At 35.8% G+C, this 17,759-nt stretch overlaps 1 protein-coding gene across 3 annotated transcripts in view; it reads left to right on the top strand.

Annotated features, from left to right (window-relative positions):
- Positions 1-17,759, top strand: part of TRIM55 (tripartite motif containing 55) — a 56,021-nt gene that overhangs the window by 25,310 nt on the left and 12,952 nt on the right. The window contains exons 5-9 of one of the 3 annotated variants that reach the window (XM_049781819.1): positions 9,903-10,136; positions 10,591-10,613; positions 10,718-10,842; positions 12,458-12,696; positions 14,027-14,314. The exons of 1 other annotated variant lie outside the window; for it this stretch is intronic. In XM_049781819.1, the coding sequence (XP_049637776.1) occupies positions 9,903-10,136; positions 10,591-10,613; positions 10,718-10,842; positions 12,458-12,696; positions 14,027-14,314 (909 nt within the window). The remainder of the gene's footprint in view (positions 1-9,902; positions 10,137-10,590; positions 10,614-10,717; positions 10,843-12,457; positions 12,697-14,026; positions 14,315-17,759) is intronic. One more of the 3 variants, XM_049781820.1, reaches the window with a different exon arrangement.

Raw genomic sequence — 17,759 nt, 5'->3', positions numbered from 1 at the left:
CATGCTCAGGGTTTTCTCCTGGCTCTGCTTCATTTCATCCTTTATTATGAATATTAGAAAATTATCCTGAGATTAAATGACTTTCCTAAGAAATCAGGTTATATTTCCATTTTTCCCTTGAGATTTGAATGATGTTTGACTATTCACTTTACTATCTACTCCTTTGGAACAGGTCAAAAAGCAAACTTTTTTTTGTTTTGTTTTGTTTTGTTTTGTTTTGGGGCCACACCCGAAGGCGCTCAGGTTTTACTCCTGGCTATCTGCTCAGAAATAGCTCCTGGCAGGCACGGGGGATCATATGGGACGCCGGGATTTGAACCAACCACCTTAGGTCCTGGATCTTCTGCTTGCAAGGCAAACACTGCTATGCAATCTCTCCGGCCCATTATTATTATTATTATTATTATTATTATTATTATTATTATTATTATTTTTGGTGAAAAGCAAAGTTTTAAGTGAGTATTCGATATACATTGTTGTTGGTTTATATTTTATTCACTTACTCAATTATGTGAGTCATGTCTTTTTTTTTTTTTTTGAAGCAGTGTATTAATTTATTGGTTTTGGAGCCACACCAGGCAATGCTCAGGGGTTACTCCTGGCTCTGTGCTCAGAAATCACTCCTGGCTGGGCCAGAGCAGTGATGCGGAGCAGTAAGGCATCTGCTTTGCCGGCACTAGCCTAGGACAGACCACGGTTCGATCCCCCAGTGTACATACGGTCCCCCAAGCCAGAAGCAATTTCTGAGCACATAGTCAGGAGTAACCCCTGAGCATCACTTGGGCTGAAAAAAAAAAAAACAAAAACAAAAGAAATCTCTCCTGGCAAGCTCCAAATCAAATCATGTCATCCTGGTCCATCCCTGGGTTGGCTGCATGCAAGGAAAATGCCCTACCACTATGGTATTTCTCTGACCCCTATAAGTCATTTCTCTATGTAAATATTATGTACTATGTTCTATACATTATATTCTCAGAAATAGTGATAAACTGAACAGAAGTTTTCTGCTCTTGGAAGGATATATCCTAGTAGAGAAATTAGACGATAAAACAAATGCATAAAAAATTGTGTCAGAAAGTAATACATGCATGAAAAAGTAGTAACCTATCAAAAATCTAATTATTCAAAAACAGTGTTGTAATAGCACTTTTACTCTTTTGGTATAAGATTGTCTTTATTGATTCTTTTTTCTCATGAAAAGCTTCTCTTTGTAGTTACATATTTGTTTTTTAATACAAAAATTACTTTATTTAAAGACCATATATTATGTAGTTGATCATAATACATCTGTTTCTAGGTAAGCAGGAGAGAATTATCTTTTTAAAAAAGAAAAGAAAAAGGAGTACAGCAACAAGAACATTTGTGAAAATTATTGCATCTCATAATGAGGTCATTAAGTTATTGTCAGAGAGTTACTAAACTCTTGTTGCTAGTTTATCTTTCTCCCTGTAGTTGCATGACTGTGCATGTGACCATGTGGTCCAAGAATTCTAGGCATTGTGGCTGATACTGTGGCTTTCATGGGACATACTTTCTGCTGTCAGGCCTCTGGGAAGTAGAAGGTGCAGAGAAGGTGATCACACTCACTCCAAAATAAAATCCTAGCTCAAATGCTGCCTACCTGGCCATTTTGGTTTCTTTGCAGAGTCTGAGTTGAGTAGTGAAGCTTGGAGAAACAGCTATAGTTGTAGGTGTAGCTGTGGTGACTTCAGCATGGCAAGGAATTGACATCTCTTTTCTTTCTTTCTTTCTTTCTTTCTTTCTTTCTTTCTTTCTTTCTTTCTTTCTTTCTTTCTTTCTTTCTTTCTTTCTTTCTTTCTTTCTTTCTTTCTTTCTTCTTCTTTCTTTCTTCTTCTTTCTTTCTTTCTTTCTTTCTTCTTCTTTCTTTCTTTCTTTCTTTCTTTCTTCTTTCTTTCTTTCTTTCTTTCTTCTTTCTTTCTTTCTTTCCTTTCTTTCTTCTTCTTTCTTTCCTTCCTTCCTTCCTTCCTTCCTTCCTTCCTTCCTTCCTTCCTTCCTTCCTTCCTTCCTTCCTTCCTTCCTTCCTTCCTTCCTTCCTTCCTTCCTTCCTTCCTTCCTTCCTTCCTTCCTTCCTTCCTTTCCTTCTTTGTTTCTTCTTCCTTTCTTTTTTTTTAAATTGTAAGCTTTCAGGTGTGTGACTTGGTATACCCATACATTTTCATTGCTTGATTTACATCTCTTTAGAGAATAAATTTAGTCTGGCTGGCTGGATGCACAGACATGGTGACTGCATTAATGGGTGGGTTTGGCTTTAGTTTGTATTTTATCCTTTTGCCGCTAAAATATAAAGATGTCAGAGCTGGAGAGGTGGCGCTAGAGTTAAGGTGTCTGCCTTGCAAGCGCTAGCCAAGGAAGGACTGCGGTTCGATCTCCGGCATGCCATATGGTCCCCCGAAGCCAGGGGCAATTTCTGAGCACTTAGCCAGGAGTAACCCCTGAGCATCAAACGGGTGTGGCCCCCCCAAAAAAAGGTGTCCAAAATGAACCTGTCAGGTTCAAAGTTCAACATTCCTATAAAGACTAAGCTAATTTTTAATTAAATATTAAAGTTTATCTAATCTTACTTATAAGGAAGCAACTAAATATTTATGGTTTTATTTTTGTCAGATATATAACACTAATCAGAAACTAATTATTTAAACTTTATAAAAGTTCTGACATTCTAGATAAAATGAGAACAACAATAATAGCTAATTTTTAAAGAAACAAATATTCATATATTTTAATTGTTTTACTTCTGGTTTATTAGATTTTGCTAGTTTTTTTTGTTTTGTTTTGTTTTGTTTGAGAGCACATCCGGTGGTGCTCAGGGTACTCCTGGCTCTGCACTCAGGAATTATTCTTGGTGGTGCTTGGAGAATCAAATGGGATGCAGGTTGCATCTGGGTTGGCCTCATGCAAGGCAAATGCCCTACCTGCTGTACTATCACTCCAGCTCCTACATTAATATTTTATCATTTTTATACGGGGAAAACAGTCTTCTTTTATATTTTCCCTTTGGCATAGCAAAATGTGTTCACTGTAGAAATGGGATAAATTTTACTTTATTTAAGTATCACAGAAAACTTGTATAGACTTGTACTCAATGCTTATAAGAAGTCAATAAACAAAAATGTCCTGGGAGATCTAAGGAGGAAAGTGCAGTTGGGTGTACTCTACAAGAATATACTTAAAGGCCAACAACTAGTGTATTTATGATGAAAATTACTTATATTACTAAACATGCATATATGTTTCTATGTGCCCTCACACATGCAAAACCTAGTACAAACGTCAAAAGAAGAAAATGGAGAATATTTGGAAAACTAACTATTCAAAATTTCCAAAGTATATAGATTGATTGATTCAGTGATTCTTTAGAGAATGGTGGGAGGGAGAAAAGAGTCATACAGCCTGAAACTGTGCTTGGTGGCATTTTCCTAAAATAAACAAAAAGCCTATTAAAAGCAGGTTGAAATCTTTGACTGAAGAAGCTTTGCAAAGAGATGAATGTGGAGGTTATCATACTTTTGCATGTAACAATTATTCTTGTGTATTCTCTGTAGACATTATGATAATAAGTTCTCATTTACAAGTACTAGTCATTTGCTGTTGTAGGTTTCCATTTACAATGGCATGGTAGATAAGAAATTTATAGAGACTTTGAAATTTAGAGTTATGAAGAGTAGTGAGGGCATCATTTGCTTTTCTGTGCTCTGATTATCTCAGAAGGCTATTTGAATAAAACTGGAACTTGTCAATCACTGACTTTGATATCATGGAAGATCTTGTAGCCAAGAAACAATGATGAGAATCTCTTGTGTGTTGACTTAACTTCAGAGAATATTTATGAAAAAAATAAAAGAATTTTTATTTTTTGTATTTCTCATTTGAATCTTAAATGAAGCTAACCTAAATATTTTAAATTAATTTGTACAAGTTTATAAATGCTAATTGTAACATTTGAAGTGATTTTAAGTACTAATTTCAAAATTCCAAGGATAAAGCTTTTATTTTTCCTATTGCAAAAACAGAGATAGGAATGACCAGAGAGATAGTATAATGAATAGGATGTTTGCCTACATCTTACCTAGGTCTGATCCCTAATCTCTGATTTTCAGATTGCTGCCAGGAGTCATTACAGAATGCAGAGCCAGGAATAACCCCTGAACATTTCAGACAAGATTGGGCATGTTCAGAGTGTTATAGCCATAGAGCCCCTGAACATTTCAAGATGTAACCCTCCAGCCCCAGAAAAAAGATAAAAGGAAGAGTTATGTGTATTTTGCAAAGAATTATATTTAAGGCACATTAGCAAGAGAAAAAAAATGAAGTACATTTTTTGTTTAAAAAATTGAAATATATTATGTTTAACATGATTCTGACACTAGAAAATTATGACAGGCACTTATAAAACCTTACCTGTCTAATACAAGTAAGCATTTAGTAAATTTTATTGAGGGATGAACTAATGAATGTAATTCCAAACAATTAATATGAGATTACATAAATTAAAAGTCTACTAATATAGAAAGTTAGTTTAAACAAGCATCCAGTTTACATAAATTTTTAAAAACTACTTTAACATGTGTCATAGTAGATCATGGTAAGAATAATAATGATTCAGGAATTCAAAGACTTTGGCTTAACATCAGATACCAAACCAAGAATAATGGCAAATGGCTTGAAAAACTTGACTTACTTCTGGGTGTCAATTAATTGGAAATATTGGCTTGAAACAAGAACAAGTTACTTCTGGTGCGCCATGCATCCCATAATTTCACAACTAAATAACTCAAATAGGAAAATCATATATGTAATAAAAATGATACAGTGTCACAGTGTGCCAGGTTAAATACAATAAGAATATGAAGCATATTGTATATGTATATATATATATTATATATAGTATATATAGTATATTGTATATACTAGCTTTTTTTCCATGTAAAATTGGTTGTAATTAAAATAGTAGTAACTTTATTACTAAAATTCACTATAGGTAAAATAGTTTTAAAATAATGGAAATAAAATAATGTTTGGGATTGAACATAATATATAAAGTATTTCTTTTAATTAAATCATTTAATACAATTCATGGGCTAAAATAACTGATATTATCTTGGCCAGGGATGTAATGCAATGGTAGAAACTTGCCTTGCATATGTAAGGCCCTGGGTTTAATCCCTGGTATCACATAAAAGAATTGAAATAATATTATTTCATATCAGTCTCATTGCAAATAAGTAATCTTTTAATAATGTAAATGCTATCTTACATATTAAACCATATAGGAGAAAAATTTTACAAAGTAGATATTCAACAATATTGTATAAATGTAGTATTCCTAAGTATTTCAAGAGCACTGTTCAGTTTAGAAAAGGAAAGTGGAAACTGTTGTGTGTGCTCAGTAAACATTAATATTCTGAACATTAAAGAGACATATTTCATGAATATTGTAGCCATATAATAGCTTGTAAACTTAGTACAGAAAAGCATATAGAGAAAGAAAATTTGACTTGGGAAAAAATAAAATAAGTTTTTTAAGTTTCCAAGTTTTACCAAGAGAATGCTAATAGTCTTGTCTTTAGGCCTTGAAATATTCTAAATCACCTAAGGACTGAAAAATAGATCTTTGGGAAGCCCATCAATTTTTGCATCTGAAGATGCTGTGTGGATTTAGTCTTTTTTTTTTTTCACAACTATAAAGACACCATGTTATTTCTTTCATCTTCTTTCACATACCTCCTCTTCCCCTCTTTATCTTTCATGGCAAGGCTTTAGAAAGTTCTTCCTTTAAGACACTTTTCTAGAGTCAGTGCCCCACACTGTTCTCTGAAAATGTCCCTACTTCACACAAGCATTCACACCTGTTATAAGTTTGCTGGACACAATTATATTAGATTGCGTTACATTATTGGCTCATGTCTTTTTTTTTAATCAGCAAACTGTGACCTATGGAAGAAAAGAAACTATGTCATTTACTTATATGAGTTTTGGAATTACATGTAGCTGTGTTTAAGGGCTTCTTTTGGCTTAGTGCTTGGAGATTGCTGCGAGCAGTGTTCAAGGGACCATTTGATGATGTGGATTGAATTCAGGTCTCCTGTATGCAGATCATGTAATGACCCCCATTGAATTATCTGGTTCCTAAATGTGTGTGTGTGTGTGTGTGTGTGTGTGTGTGTGTGTGTGTGTGTGTGCGTGTCTTTTTGGACAATACCCAAGAGTGCTCAGAGGTTGTTTCTGGTAGTGCTGGATGTCCATCCATTGGTGGAATTTGAACCTGGGCATCCTGCATTTCATGCAGCCTGTACTCTAGTCTGTTCAATTTTCTCTGCTGCCTTAGAATAGAAGCTTTATTTAATTCATTGTCAGATTTAAAAATTACTACAGAATACTTGATACAAATGACATACTTAATAATAGTTTCTAACGATGGACAGATTAATGATAAAAATAACTGATATTTTTATTAAAATGCTTTGAACCACTGGGTTTCTTGTGTGAAGTATAATTTGATTAAAAATGCAATGATGATTGTGTTCTAGCAATCAGCTATAGCAATTAAAGAAGGCCTTGAAGACATTTCAACATTATTGCCTTTTAGATAGCTTAGCAATTGCAACTGTTACAAGAGGATGAATAATAAAGAGGGAAGGGTATGAGCAGAGAAAGTGAGTAGCTAATTTTTGGTAGACTCAAGATATTTGATGAAGAAAAGTAAAATAAAACCAAAATCTAGAGCCAGGTCATGAAAACTAAAAGCCTTTCCTCTAAAATCTGACACAAGACAAGACTTCCCCCTCTTGCTACTTCTATTCAAATTAGAACTTGAAGTACTTGCCATAGCATTCAGGCAAGAAAAAAATATCAAGGTCATCCAGATAGGAAAGAAAGAAGGCAAGCTCTCTCTCTGTTTTCATGAAAAGACATGAGATAACATGGTACTATTTTAAGAAAACCCTAAAGACTTCAAAAAGCTTCTAGAAACAATGTATAGTAAAGTGACAGGCTACAAAATTAACACATAAAACAGCCTTCTTGTACACAAATAATGATAGAGAAGAAATAAACACTTAAAAATATCCCACTGATAATAGTGCCACAGAAATTCAAGTATCTTGGAGTAAACTTAACTAAAGAGGTGAAAGACCTGTACAAAAATAAACTGCAAACACTGTTTCAATACATAAGAGGATACAAGAAATGGAGAAATGTACCCTGTTCATGGAATGGGAGGATCATCATCATTTAAATAGCATTACTCCCCAAAGTATTGTACAGATCTAATGCAATTCCCCTAAGGATACTCATGACAGTTTTCAAAGAAGTGAATCAAACACTACTGAAATTCATTTGGAACAATAAACACCCAAGAATAGTTAAAGCAAACCTTAGAAAAAAGAAGATGGGAGGATCACTTTCCCCAACTTTAAATTGTATTACAAACAATAGTCATTAAGACAGCATGGTATTGGAAGAAAGACAACTCTCACATCAATGGAATACACTTGAATATTCAGAGAATGACCACCCAGGCATATCAATTAGTCTTTGATAAAGGGGAAAGAAATAAAGCATGGGGCAAGGAAAGCCTCTTTAACAAGTGGTATTGGGACAACTTGTTAGACACATGCATAAAACCGAATGCAGACCTCTTTTTAACACTGTACACAAAAGTCAAATCAAAATAGATTAAATATCTTGCTATCAGACCTGAAACTATAAGGCATATAAAAGAAAACATAAGCAAAACTCTCCATGACATTGAGACTAAAGGCATCTTCAAGGAGGAAACACCACTGTCCAGGCAAGTAGAAGCAGAGATAAACAAGTGGGACTACATTAAACTGAGAAGCTTCTGCACTTCAAAGGAGGCAGTGACTAGGATACAAAAGCTATCCACAGGATGGAAGAAACTATTCATCCAATACCCATCTAATAATGGGCTAAAATCTAAGATATACAAGATACTGACAGAACTGAACAACAACAACAACAAAAAAACATTTAACAGACATTTTCTCAAAGAAAAAAGACAGATGGCCAAAAGGTACATAAAAAAAAAAAAAAAAACTCCAAATACTATCATTTGCATCAGGGAGATGCAAATCAAAACAACATTGAGGTATCATCTCACACTACAGAGACTAAGCACACATCACAAAGAACAAGAACAGCCAGTGTTGGTACGAATGAAGGGAGAAAGGAACTCTCTTTTACTGCTGGTGGGAAGGTAGTCTAGTCCAACCTTTATGGGGAAAAATGTAGATTCCTCAAAAAACTGGAAATTGAGCTCCCATATGATCCAGCAATACCTTTCCTATGAATATACCCTAGGACAACAAAAACACAGTATAAAAATGCCCTCTGCACTCTTATATTTATCACAGCACTATTTACAGTAGCCAGAATCTGGAAACAACCTAGATGTCCAATAGCAGATAAGTGGCTAAAGAAACTATGGATGAATTTACACAATAGAATATTATGAAGCTATTAGGAAAAATTATTTATTTATTTATTTATTTATTTATTTATTTATTTTGGTTTTTGGGCCACACTCGGCGGTGCTCAGGGGTTACTCCTGGCTGTCTGCTCAGAAATAGCTCCTGGCAGGCACGGGGGACCATATGGGACACCGGGATTCGAACCAACCACCTATGGTCCTGGATCGGCTGCTTGCAAGGCAAACGCCACTGTGCTATCTCTCCGGGCCCTATTAGGAAAAAATTAAATGAAAGAAATCATAAAGTTTGCCTATATGGATGGACATGAAGATTATTATGCTGAGTCAAATGAGTCAGAGGAAGAGGGATAGACATAAAATAGTCTCACTCATTTGTGGGATATAACAAAAATAAGACAGTATGGTAGTAATATCCAGAGGCAATAGAGATCTGAGTCAGGAGGACCAGCCCATGATATGAAGCTTGCCACAAAGAATGGTGGTGCAGTTAGATTACTAAGTGCATTAACAACTACCATGACAATGATAGTTGGAGCTGATCACTTTGGACAGAAACTGGGTGCTGAAAAGGGATAAAGTGATATACATGGCACCCCCTTATTGACAATAGTGCAAACAACAATGTCATAAAGGAAAGTGAGAATGTGTGTGTGAGAGAGATAGAAACAGGGAGAAAGAGAGTGGCCGAGTAAGTGAGTGAGCGAGCGAGCAAGAGAGACAGAATGCCTGTCCCAGAGAAAGGCAGGGGGTGGAGTGTGGGAAGGAAATGGCGGACATTAGTGGTGGAAAAGTTGCATTGGTGAAGGCTACTGTACATTCTATAACATAAACCCAACTATGAACATTTCTGTAATTATGTTACTTAAATAAATTACTATTTAAAAATTGTTTGGGCAATAGGGAGTCATAAAAGGGAAAAGGGATTGAATTTGGGCTAAGTGAATTTTGATGCAGCATGTATGTGCAATTCAGTGGGAAATCTCAGATAAAGAGATTAGTTGGTTGTGTGGAAGGATGAAATTAAGATAGTAACAATATAGGAGAAGCAAAGGGACTCAAAGGTACAAACCAAAATATGCCATAGATTTTTTTTCTTGTGACACACACACAATCCAAAGCAAATCTAAACACTGATCTATATTCTAACCAAAAATTGTCCTAATTTATATGAAATTCTACATTTATAAGTGATTTAAAAATTATTGGTTCATTTAGTAAATTTGCTTGATTTTCAGATTGTCAAGTGTCAAATAAAAACAGGATTTTTAAAGCACAGCACAGTAGGAATCTAGACCAAAAAGACAGATCTAAAGGAAAGGAAAAAATATATTCTCTACCTAAGTAAACTTGCACGTTTCCCAAAATTTCCTGGTAATTTCTCCAAATAGGTAGTTTCCAAACACTTTCTAACATTAGCTAACCCAACTAACAGGAATACTGCAGAAAACAGAAGCAGGAGCTTTGTGAAAAGTTTGATTACCTGTATGGCATCCTGGAGGAGAGGAAGAATGAAATGACTCAAGTCATTACTCGAACCCAAGAGGAAAAACTGGACCATGTTCGTTCACTGATCAAAAAGTATTCTGATCATTTAGAGAATGTATCAAAATTGGTTGAATCCGGAATCCAGTTCATGGATGAACCAGAAATGGCAGTGTTTCTACAGGTTAGTCTGTTTTCATTTGATATTAAAGATAACTAATCAAAAAGCTTATGTTAGAGAAGTAGTTGCTATTATATTTTGGGGGGAATCATATCCCAATGTGATGCTCAGGGGATACCCCTGACAATTAGCCTACATTTTACATGTGAAATAATCACTCTGGCCCACATTTAATCACTTCAACAATATTTTATTTTGATCAATTTTACCAACTAAAATATAAATACATTAAAATATTATATCTATGACTTGTTTAAATTTTCAAAAATATAAATCAAAGGCATTAAATGACATTTATATCTCAGAAATATAAGAAATATCTGGTGTAAGAATTTAGTTATAGCATTTTAAAATGAAGCTATAAGATCTTCAGATTCAGCAAAGGAAAGAATTAAGTCTCAACACTATATTTGTTGTGAAGAATTTAAGAAGGCCTGTCTTTTGTTTGCTTCCACAGAATGCTAAAACTCTGTTGCAAAAGTAAGTAATTTTCATTTTATGAAAAAATTGCATACTTTTCATTTCTATCCAAGGCTGTCAAACTTTAAACAGCGATGGAAAGTGGTAACTTGTCTTTGTTGCAGAATTTCTGAAGCATCCAAGGCATTTCAGATGGAGAAAATAGAACATGGTTATGAAAACATGAGCCACTTCACAGTCAACCTCAATAGAGAAGAAAAAATAATACGTGAAATTGATTTTTACAGAGGTTTGTTATTCTTTTGACCGTTTGGTGAAAACTGCAGGTGTGTGAGGTTGCTGAAGGGTTCAGCAGGAGGAAAATGGGGTTCATAATCACCTCCGGAATGGATGTTGACAATTTTACAAGAATCATAATCCAATGTGAAGTTCTATTTCATTACAAAATCATGTTTGTTGACAGGGCTTATTCTAGTTTTGTATGTCACAGTATCTAATATAATGTCACATTTGGGAAATTAAATATTTTATAACTGATGGTGATGGTGAGATCTCAACTTTAACCATATGCAATACACAATGATGTAAACTCTCAACTAATGTAAGTTTATAGATGAGATAAAAAATAAAACAGAGAAGACATTTGGATACACATTGTAGCACATTCAATTAATCAAATTTTTGAAAGCAAAAATAATAGCAAGTCACAGAATAAGTCACAACCTGAAAGTAGAACTACGTCTTTGTGACCAGATCTATTTTACAAGGACTAGAGAGATAGCATGGAGGTAGGACATTGACTTGCATGCAGAAGGATGGTGGTTCTAAGCCCAGCATCTCATATGGTCCCCCGAGCTTGCCAGGAGTGGTTTCTGAGCATAGAGCCAGGAGTAACCTCTTAGTGCTATCGGGTATGACCCAAAACAAACAAACAAACAAACAAAAATAAAACAAACAAAAAACAGTTTTATTTTAATATTTATAGTACACTATCATTGAGCCCAGAAATTTCACTCCTGAAAATTTATTCTAATAAAATTGCAAATAAGAACCTAACCTTAGAATTTACCATAGATTTGGCCATCTTTATTGCCTACACAATAAAATTCAACTTCATACCATTGATGTTGTTATGATGCTATGTTAGTATTCACAGATGTAATTTTAGAAGCGAATCTTCAGGATAAATTTCTAAAATTACTTAATATTGTCTGCCTTTAATTGCTTGATAAAATAGTAAGCTTAAAGACTAGGTGAAGGCATTATATCCAAAGTAAGCCTTCATGGCCCGGAGAGATAGAGCAGATAAGGTGCTTGTCTTGCAAGTAGTTGGCCTGCATTTAATTCCCAGGCCTGCATATGGTCTCCCAAGCACTTCTAGGAGTAATCTCTGAGCACAAAGTCAGGAGTAAGTCCTGCGCACATCTAGGTTTCACCCCAAAACAAAAGTTAGCATTCACTGAACAAAAGAAATAAAAACTAAAAACAAAACTAGGAACTTGTATGTTTCTGAGAAAGTAAAGAGAGTAGCATTTCTATTAAATTTGACAGAAATAAATGGATGATAACATCAGCCTTTCAAGATCTTGAAGTACAGGATAAAATGAAGAAGTATGTGAGGATTATGGAGATGGTACATGGTGTTGGTAAGGAAGATATTTTGAAGTGGAAGGGGAGCTACAAGGAAGGTGATGGCTGGGTCCACCTCTCATTTATTCTGTCCACATTTAATTAGAAGCACAAGGTCTGGCATAACATATTTGAGCCAGTGTTTGTTGAAGAGGATTTTCCTAACCTTCACCTTAATCCATGTTTTATGTATATACTGGTCATTCATTGTTTTCATGATTTCAGTGATAGTTTTAAAAATAAAAAATACATTACCTTACCAGAAGAGGAAGAAGAAGGAGAAGGGGAAGAAGGAGAGGAAGGAGGAGAAGGAGAAGAAAGTGAAAGAGGTGAAGAAGGAGAAGTAGTAGAAATAGAAGAGGTAGAAAATGTACGAACGGAGTCCTCAGGAGAAGATGAATGTCCAGAGGAAACCTTGGAGCCCACTCAACTGGCCTTGGATCTTCAGGATGGCCCAGGGGATCTTCCAGTTGCCTCCTCAGAGCCACCTATTGCAGATGCCCTGGTGACGCAGGTAATCTTCTTTCAGTTCCTTCCTAAAGAGATGTAGATAGATGTGTTTCCTTGCTAAATAGCCCAATTTATTCTACTTTAAGAAAAAGGGACTTATATACCAAACCTGTGCATATAGAATACAGAAGATTTCAGGCAATTTTAAGGTCTTGGAGAAAAAGTTCTTTAAATGGTTCAATAGGTTCATAACTGTCATAACTGGTTGGCAAGTATTTAGTCCCCCTTTTCACTAATAGCACACTCTAATCTGAGGTGTTTGGAAACTCTGTGTTTGTGTGTGTGCGTGTAACATATTACTTCATAGAAAGCCAATATCAGGAGGACTGACTCTGCCTTAAATGTAGATGAATATAAGGCATAATGTGATAAATTAAAATGTTTATACTTTCAAATTGGAAATCTTTATATATAATTAATGAAGTAACTAGATAAATCATATCAGTCTGTCCCTCTTACTTAACCTGACAGTTAATCTTTCATTCAGTGGGTAAATGAAGTCTAGTTTTCTATGTATCTTGTGGTTTTTTTAAGATTATATGTTGACAGAATTTTACAAGAAATATCTAGGGAATTAGTTCATGCCAGATGCTTACCCAATTACTTGGCCTTCTGTCTCTAAGATGTCACTGTCCAGTTTTCAAGCTTTTGTACTAACTTCATAATATTCACAGTAGACAGTTCCCAAACCACTGAGTTTATGGACCTTGCAAACTCATCAAAGAAAGCCCTGGTTTTGCACCTTTCAAAGTGGTATGAATTGATATGTAGAAACAAAAGCTCAAGGGGAACTCAAAATTAGAGCCCAGGCTCTGTCTCCACAGGAAACTAGGCTAGCTATTTATAATTTTTAGATACTATTTATAGTTCCTTAGAATCTCAGATTTATCAGTTACATTGAAATCGAAAGACCTATGAATCCCAAATGAAAGTTGAACTTAATCAAACTACCAAATTGGGAATTTTAGAAAAAGAGGTTTTGGGGGCACTACATACAATGTCAAAATTTAATGCCGGTCAATAAAGTGACCTTTGTCCTATATCTGATATTTTATCAGGAACTTACACTTTATGCTTCTGTTCCTGCCTTTCCAGGCTACCAGACAAGTCTAGAAAGAAAGAGGGGGCAGATGCCAAGACAAAGGGATACCATCATCAAGCCAATCCTCTATCCCCCTTGCACCTGCAGAGTGGGAGAAACTAAAGCATGCATAAATCAGGCACCTTACTCAGAAAGCTCAGTTTTCAAAGACATAGGAAACTAAAATCAATTGCTTTTTTTTTTCTTCTTCTTCTTCTTTTTTTTACTTTTGAATTTATCTGTCCTGATTAAGGGGGAGGTTGTGCCTACTGGCTCTCAGCAGACCACAGAGTCTGAAACTTCAGTCCCGGCAGCAACGGACTCTGCGGATCCCTTGTTTTACCCTAGCTGGTATAAAGGCCAAACCCGGAAAGCAACCACCAATCCACCTTCCACCCCAGGGAGTGAAGGTCTGGGGCACATAGGGTGTCCCGGTTCTGAGGATGCGAATGTGCGGAAGGCAGAAGTGGCAGAAGCCGCAGCCAATGAGAGGGCAGCAGTGAGTGGTAAGGAAACTAGTTCACCTGCAGCTACTTCTCAGGTTAGTGTTGATGCTTTTGTGTCTGAATGCATCCCCTGCTGCCTAGGGCCCCCGCTGGGACCACAGCAAGAAAGTCTCTCAAAGGGGAAGAGAGCAACTGTGCTTTGGGGGAAATGCAGACACAATCCATTCCCACGGTTGACTTGTTTGTCTTATATCAAAGAAAAACAAACAAACAAGGAACCAATTTGATTTCACCTTGCTTCTTCCTGAGAGGTGATCTCACACCTGGCTTCCCAGGGCAATGGGTGCAAGCAAGGCTGATGCTGAGGCATGCAGTTAAAAGGCTAATCATTAGGCATGCACTGGAGATTTGTGTCTCAACCACTAGCTGATGTCTCTGGTTCTCTACTATGACCTCTTGTCCTTACTCAGCTTTTTCTGTGGGCTTCTAAAGACTAATGACTTGCTTTTGTGTCCTTTCCAGCAACCTCTAAGTAGCACATTTAAACTGAGTTTTAAATATGCTCTGGAAAATAACCTCTCATTTATGTATTCTGAGAGTCCGCTGACGATGGCTAGACAAAGATAGTATTGGCTTGGTAGACTAGCGCTTCCTCTGCATGTGTTCCTGCGAGCAGAAAAGTACAGGTTATCCTCCAATGGATTTTTTTTCTTTCTTTTATAAAAAGAATACTTCTTTTTATAAGAAATATCTTCTAACACTGGGCTAGACATTTGCATGACTTAAAAATTCTACAGTCTCTTCACAAGGAAGAATGTTCATGGTTACTTCACACCCATGAGCATTCTTAAATGATATGTGGGTGTGACTGTCACCTCATCAAGGAACTGTCAAAGAAATACTCTCATTCTATGCTCCTGGGTCATCAGGTGATATAAACAATTCTTGCTTTTTTTTTTAAGCCAGAAAATTACTTATTGTCTTCACTGTATCTTGTCAATGAACTTTAATTTTATTTTTTTAAAAAAGGAAGTTATTTTTAGAAAAGTATAAAGAAGTACGTTTGGGCTATACATTTATTTTCACAAGTGAAAATGGCGGAAAAGTAAATATTTTGAGGTGGAAATTTTGATTCAAATAATTGAGAAGTAAGATTATTTCTGATCTGTTTGGAAATTCTTACATATTTCATGGAAGTTGAGTCTAAAAATGCTAGAGCAATAATATCCCACTGAGAAGCATGGAATAGGGTTCCAAACTAAATGAAAAAAAAAAAATCCACCTAAGTGCTGTCAAAGATTATTTGTGATAACACCAGTGAAGTTTTCTTCTTGTTTTCTCACAGGAGTTAGCAATCTGCCTAGCACTTTTGGCTTTTTTACTTCACTGCATCTGGCGTCAGATTCTGTACTTGATTTTTACTTTAATGGGTAGGAAATCTTTTTTTTTCCCCATTGACTAACATCCATATTATATAGTCCCACCCCCATAATGTTCCTCTTCTGCAGGCTGAGAAATAAAAATTTCCCAAATCTTGAGGCTCGCTCATGTAAAATTAAACAAGTTCCTAGAAAATGCTGTATCTACAAACTTCCTACAATGCAATTTCCTCAAGATAATTTCCTGCGTGTGAGGGGATTCCTGACTCAGGGTAGTGATTTAGTGACTTATTAAGGACAATTCAGTAATCAGTAAAAAGAAATAGTAATTAGAGTAGACCACTTTAAAAAGTAGTATATAATGAGTATGTGCTGTTCTTAATAGAGAAAGAAGCTGTAAAGGACTGTCCAGGAATAAGTAAGATTTTCATAGATTAGCTAATAAGATTTGCTCTATTCACACCAAAGATGTCTAGAACGGAACTAAAGCTTTTTTGGGATACCACTGTAGGCAGTTCTTGTGCTGGTGGGTCAAACAGATTATATGATTTTTCAGTTCTCATTGTGTGCTGAGATTTTACAATGGCGCTACTAAGAAAGGAGTCCCTTAAGGAAGAGAAGGTGCTAAATATGCAAAAACATCAGAGGGATTGCAATTGTGCTAACTCTAAATGAATAGTCAGAAGACAATGCTCATCTACAAATCTTTTGGGGGGCACATCTGGCAGTGGTCAGGGGTTACTCCTGGCTCTGCTCTCAGAAATCACTCCAGTGCTCGAACCCGCATCTATCCTGGGTCAACCACGTACAAGGCAAACGCTCTACCACTGTGCTACCTACCACTTCGGCCCCTCATCTATAAGTCTTAAAGAATAAGAATTGCATTTAGAAAGCCAACATACAACTCCTGTACTTTTTAGTCACATTTTTCATAGTTAAGCCTTTTCTTTTTCAAGAGCCTTTCCTTGATTCTTATTTATGAGGTTTACATAGGATTGCTATATATTTTGGTTTTCGGGCCACATCCATTTGATGCTCAGGGATTACTCCTGGCTAAGCGCTCAGAAATTGCTCCTGGCTTGGGGGGATCATATGGGACGCCGGGGGATCGAACCGCAGTCCTTCCTCGGCTAGCGCCTGCAAGGCAGACACCTTACCTCTAGCACCACCTCGACGGCCCCAAAGATTGCTATATTACTTCTACAATAGATAATAGCATTTTGAATGCAATTTCTAACAATGCTTAAAGATTCAAATTCTATGTAATTTTTGGTAAATGACCCTATTCTGGGACCTAGTATCTTGGAAGCTTATTCAGAGTGGCAGGTGCAGAAAGGTCACAGCACTTGTTATTTATTATACTCATTGGCTTTTCTCTGGGTTGACACTGAATTTTCTGGAAGTTTTATTCTAGAGTTCCTCACAGTCTCCTTTGCTCTCTCTTTAGTAATGTTGATGAGAACTACATGAATCCCTATAGTATCTGAAACAAAATGTAAATATGCAGAATGTCTATAACTTGTCTCACATGTCAATGGTCAGACAAGAACCTATGTAACCTAGAATTTCTGAGTGTCTTTATAGTCTCTATATTGCTTAACTCTATCTGCTGTCATAATTTGTGGAGAGTACAAATTATATTCATATTATAAGGAATCTTGCTGACATAGTTCTCAGTGATTATGAAAGAGTCAATAACCTGGAGAAGGAAAACATGTACTATACTTTAATTCTGAAAAATAACATGGACAGTTAGAAATCTTATTATATTATCAGATTTTTGACTTCTGAAATGTCTTTATTATTGAACTAACAGTTACAATAGTTTATGCATTGGGCACACAGATTTACTTTCATCACCATTAATGTGCCAAAGACCCTTTATCTTTGTCACTTTTGTGACTTTTTTGTCACTTTTGCTAATCTGCACCTTCTCTCCCCTCTTTTCCTTCTCATACACCCTCCACTCCAACTTGGTAACCTTAATTATATAAGAATCCAAATTTTTTTTCTGTGAATATTTTACAGACAACAATCTTAGACTAAGTGCCAGCCTCTGTGGATTAATATTTGCCCAATGTAAGGTTACCTTGTTGAGTTTCACATTTCATAATTAATCTTACTTGAATGCTTCGGATATAATTCAAAAGTTCTCTTAGAT

This window comes from Suncus etruscus, chromosome 10, assembly GCF_024139225.1.
Source record: "Suncus etruscus isolate mSunEtr1 chromosome 10, mSunEtr1.pri.cur, whole genome shotgun sequence".
In the NCBI taxonomy this organism is placed as follows: domain Eukaryota; kingdom Metazoa; phylum Chordata; class Mammalia; order Eulipotyphla; family Soricidae; genus Suncus; species Suncus etruscus.
The sequence above is the reverse complement of the archived record's forward strand: the minus strand, read 5'-3'. Positions and strand labels throughout refer to the sequence as shown.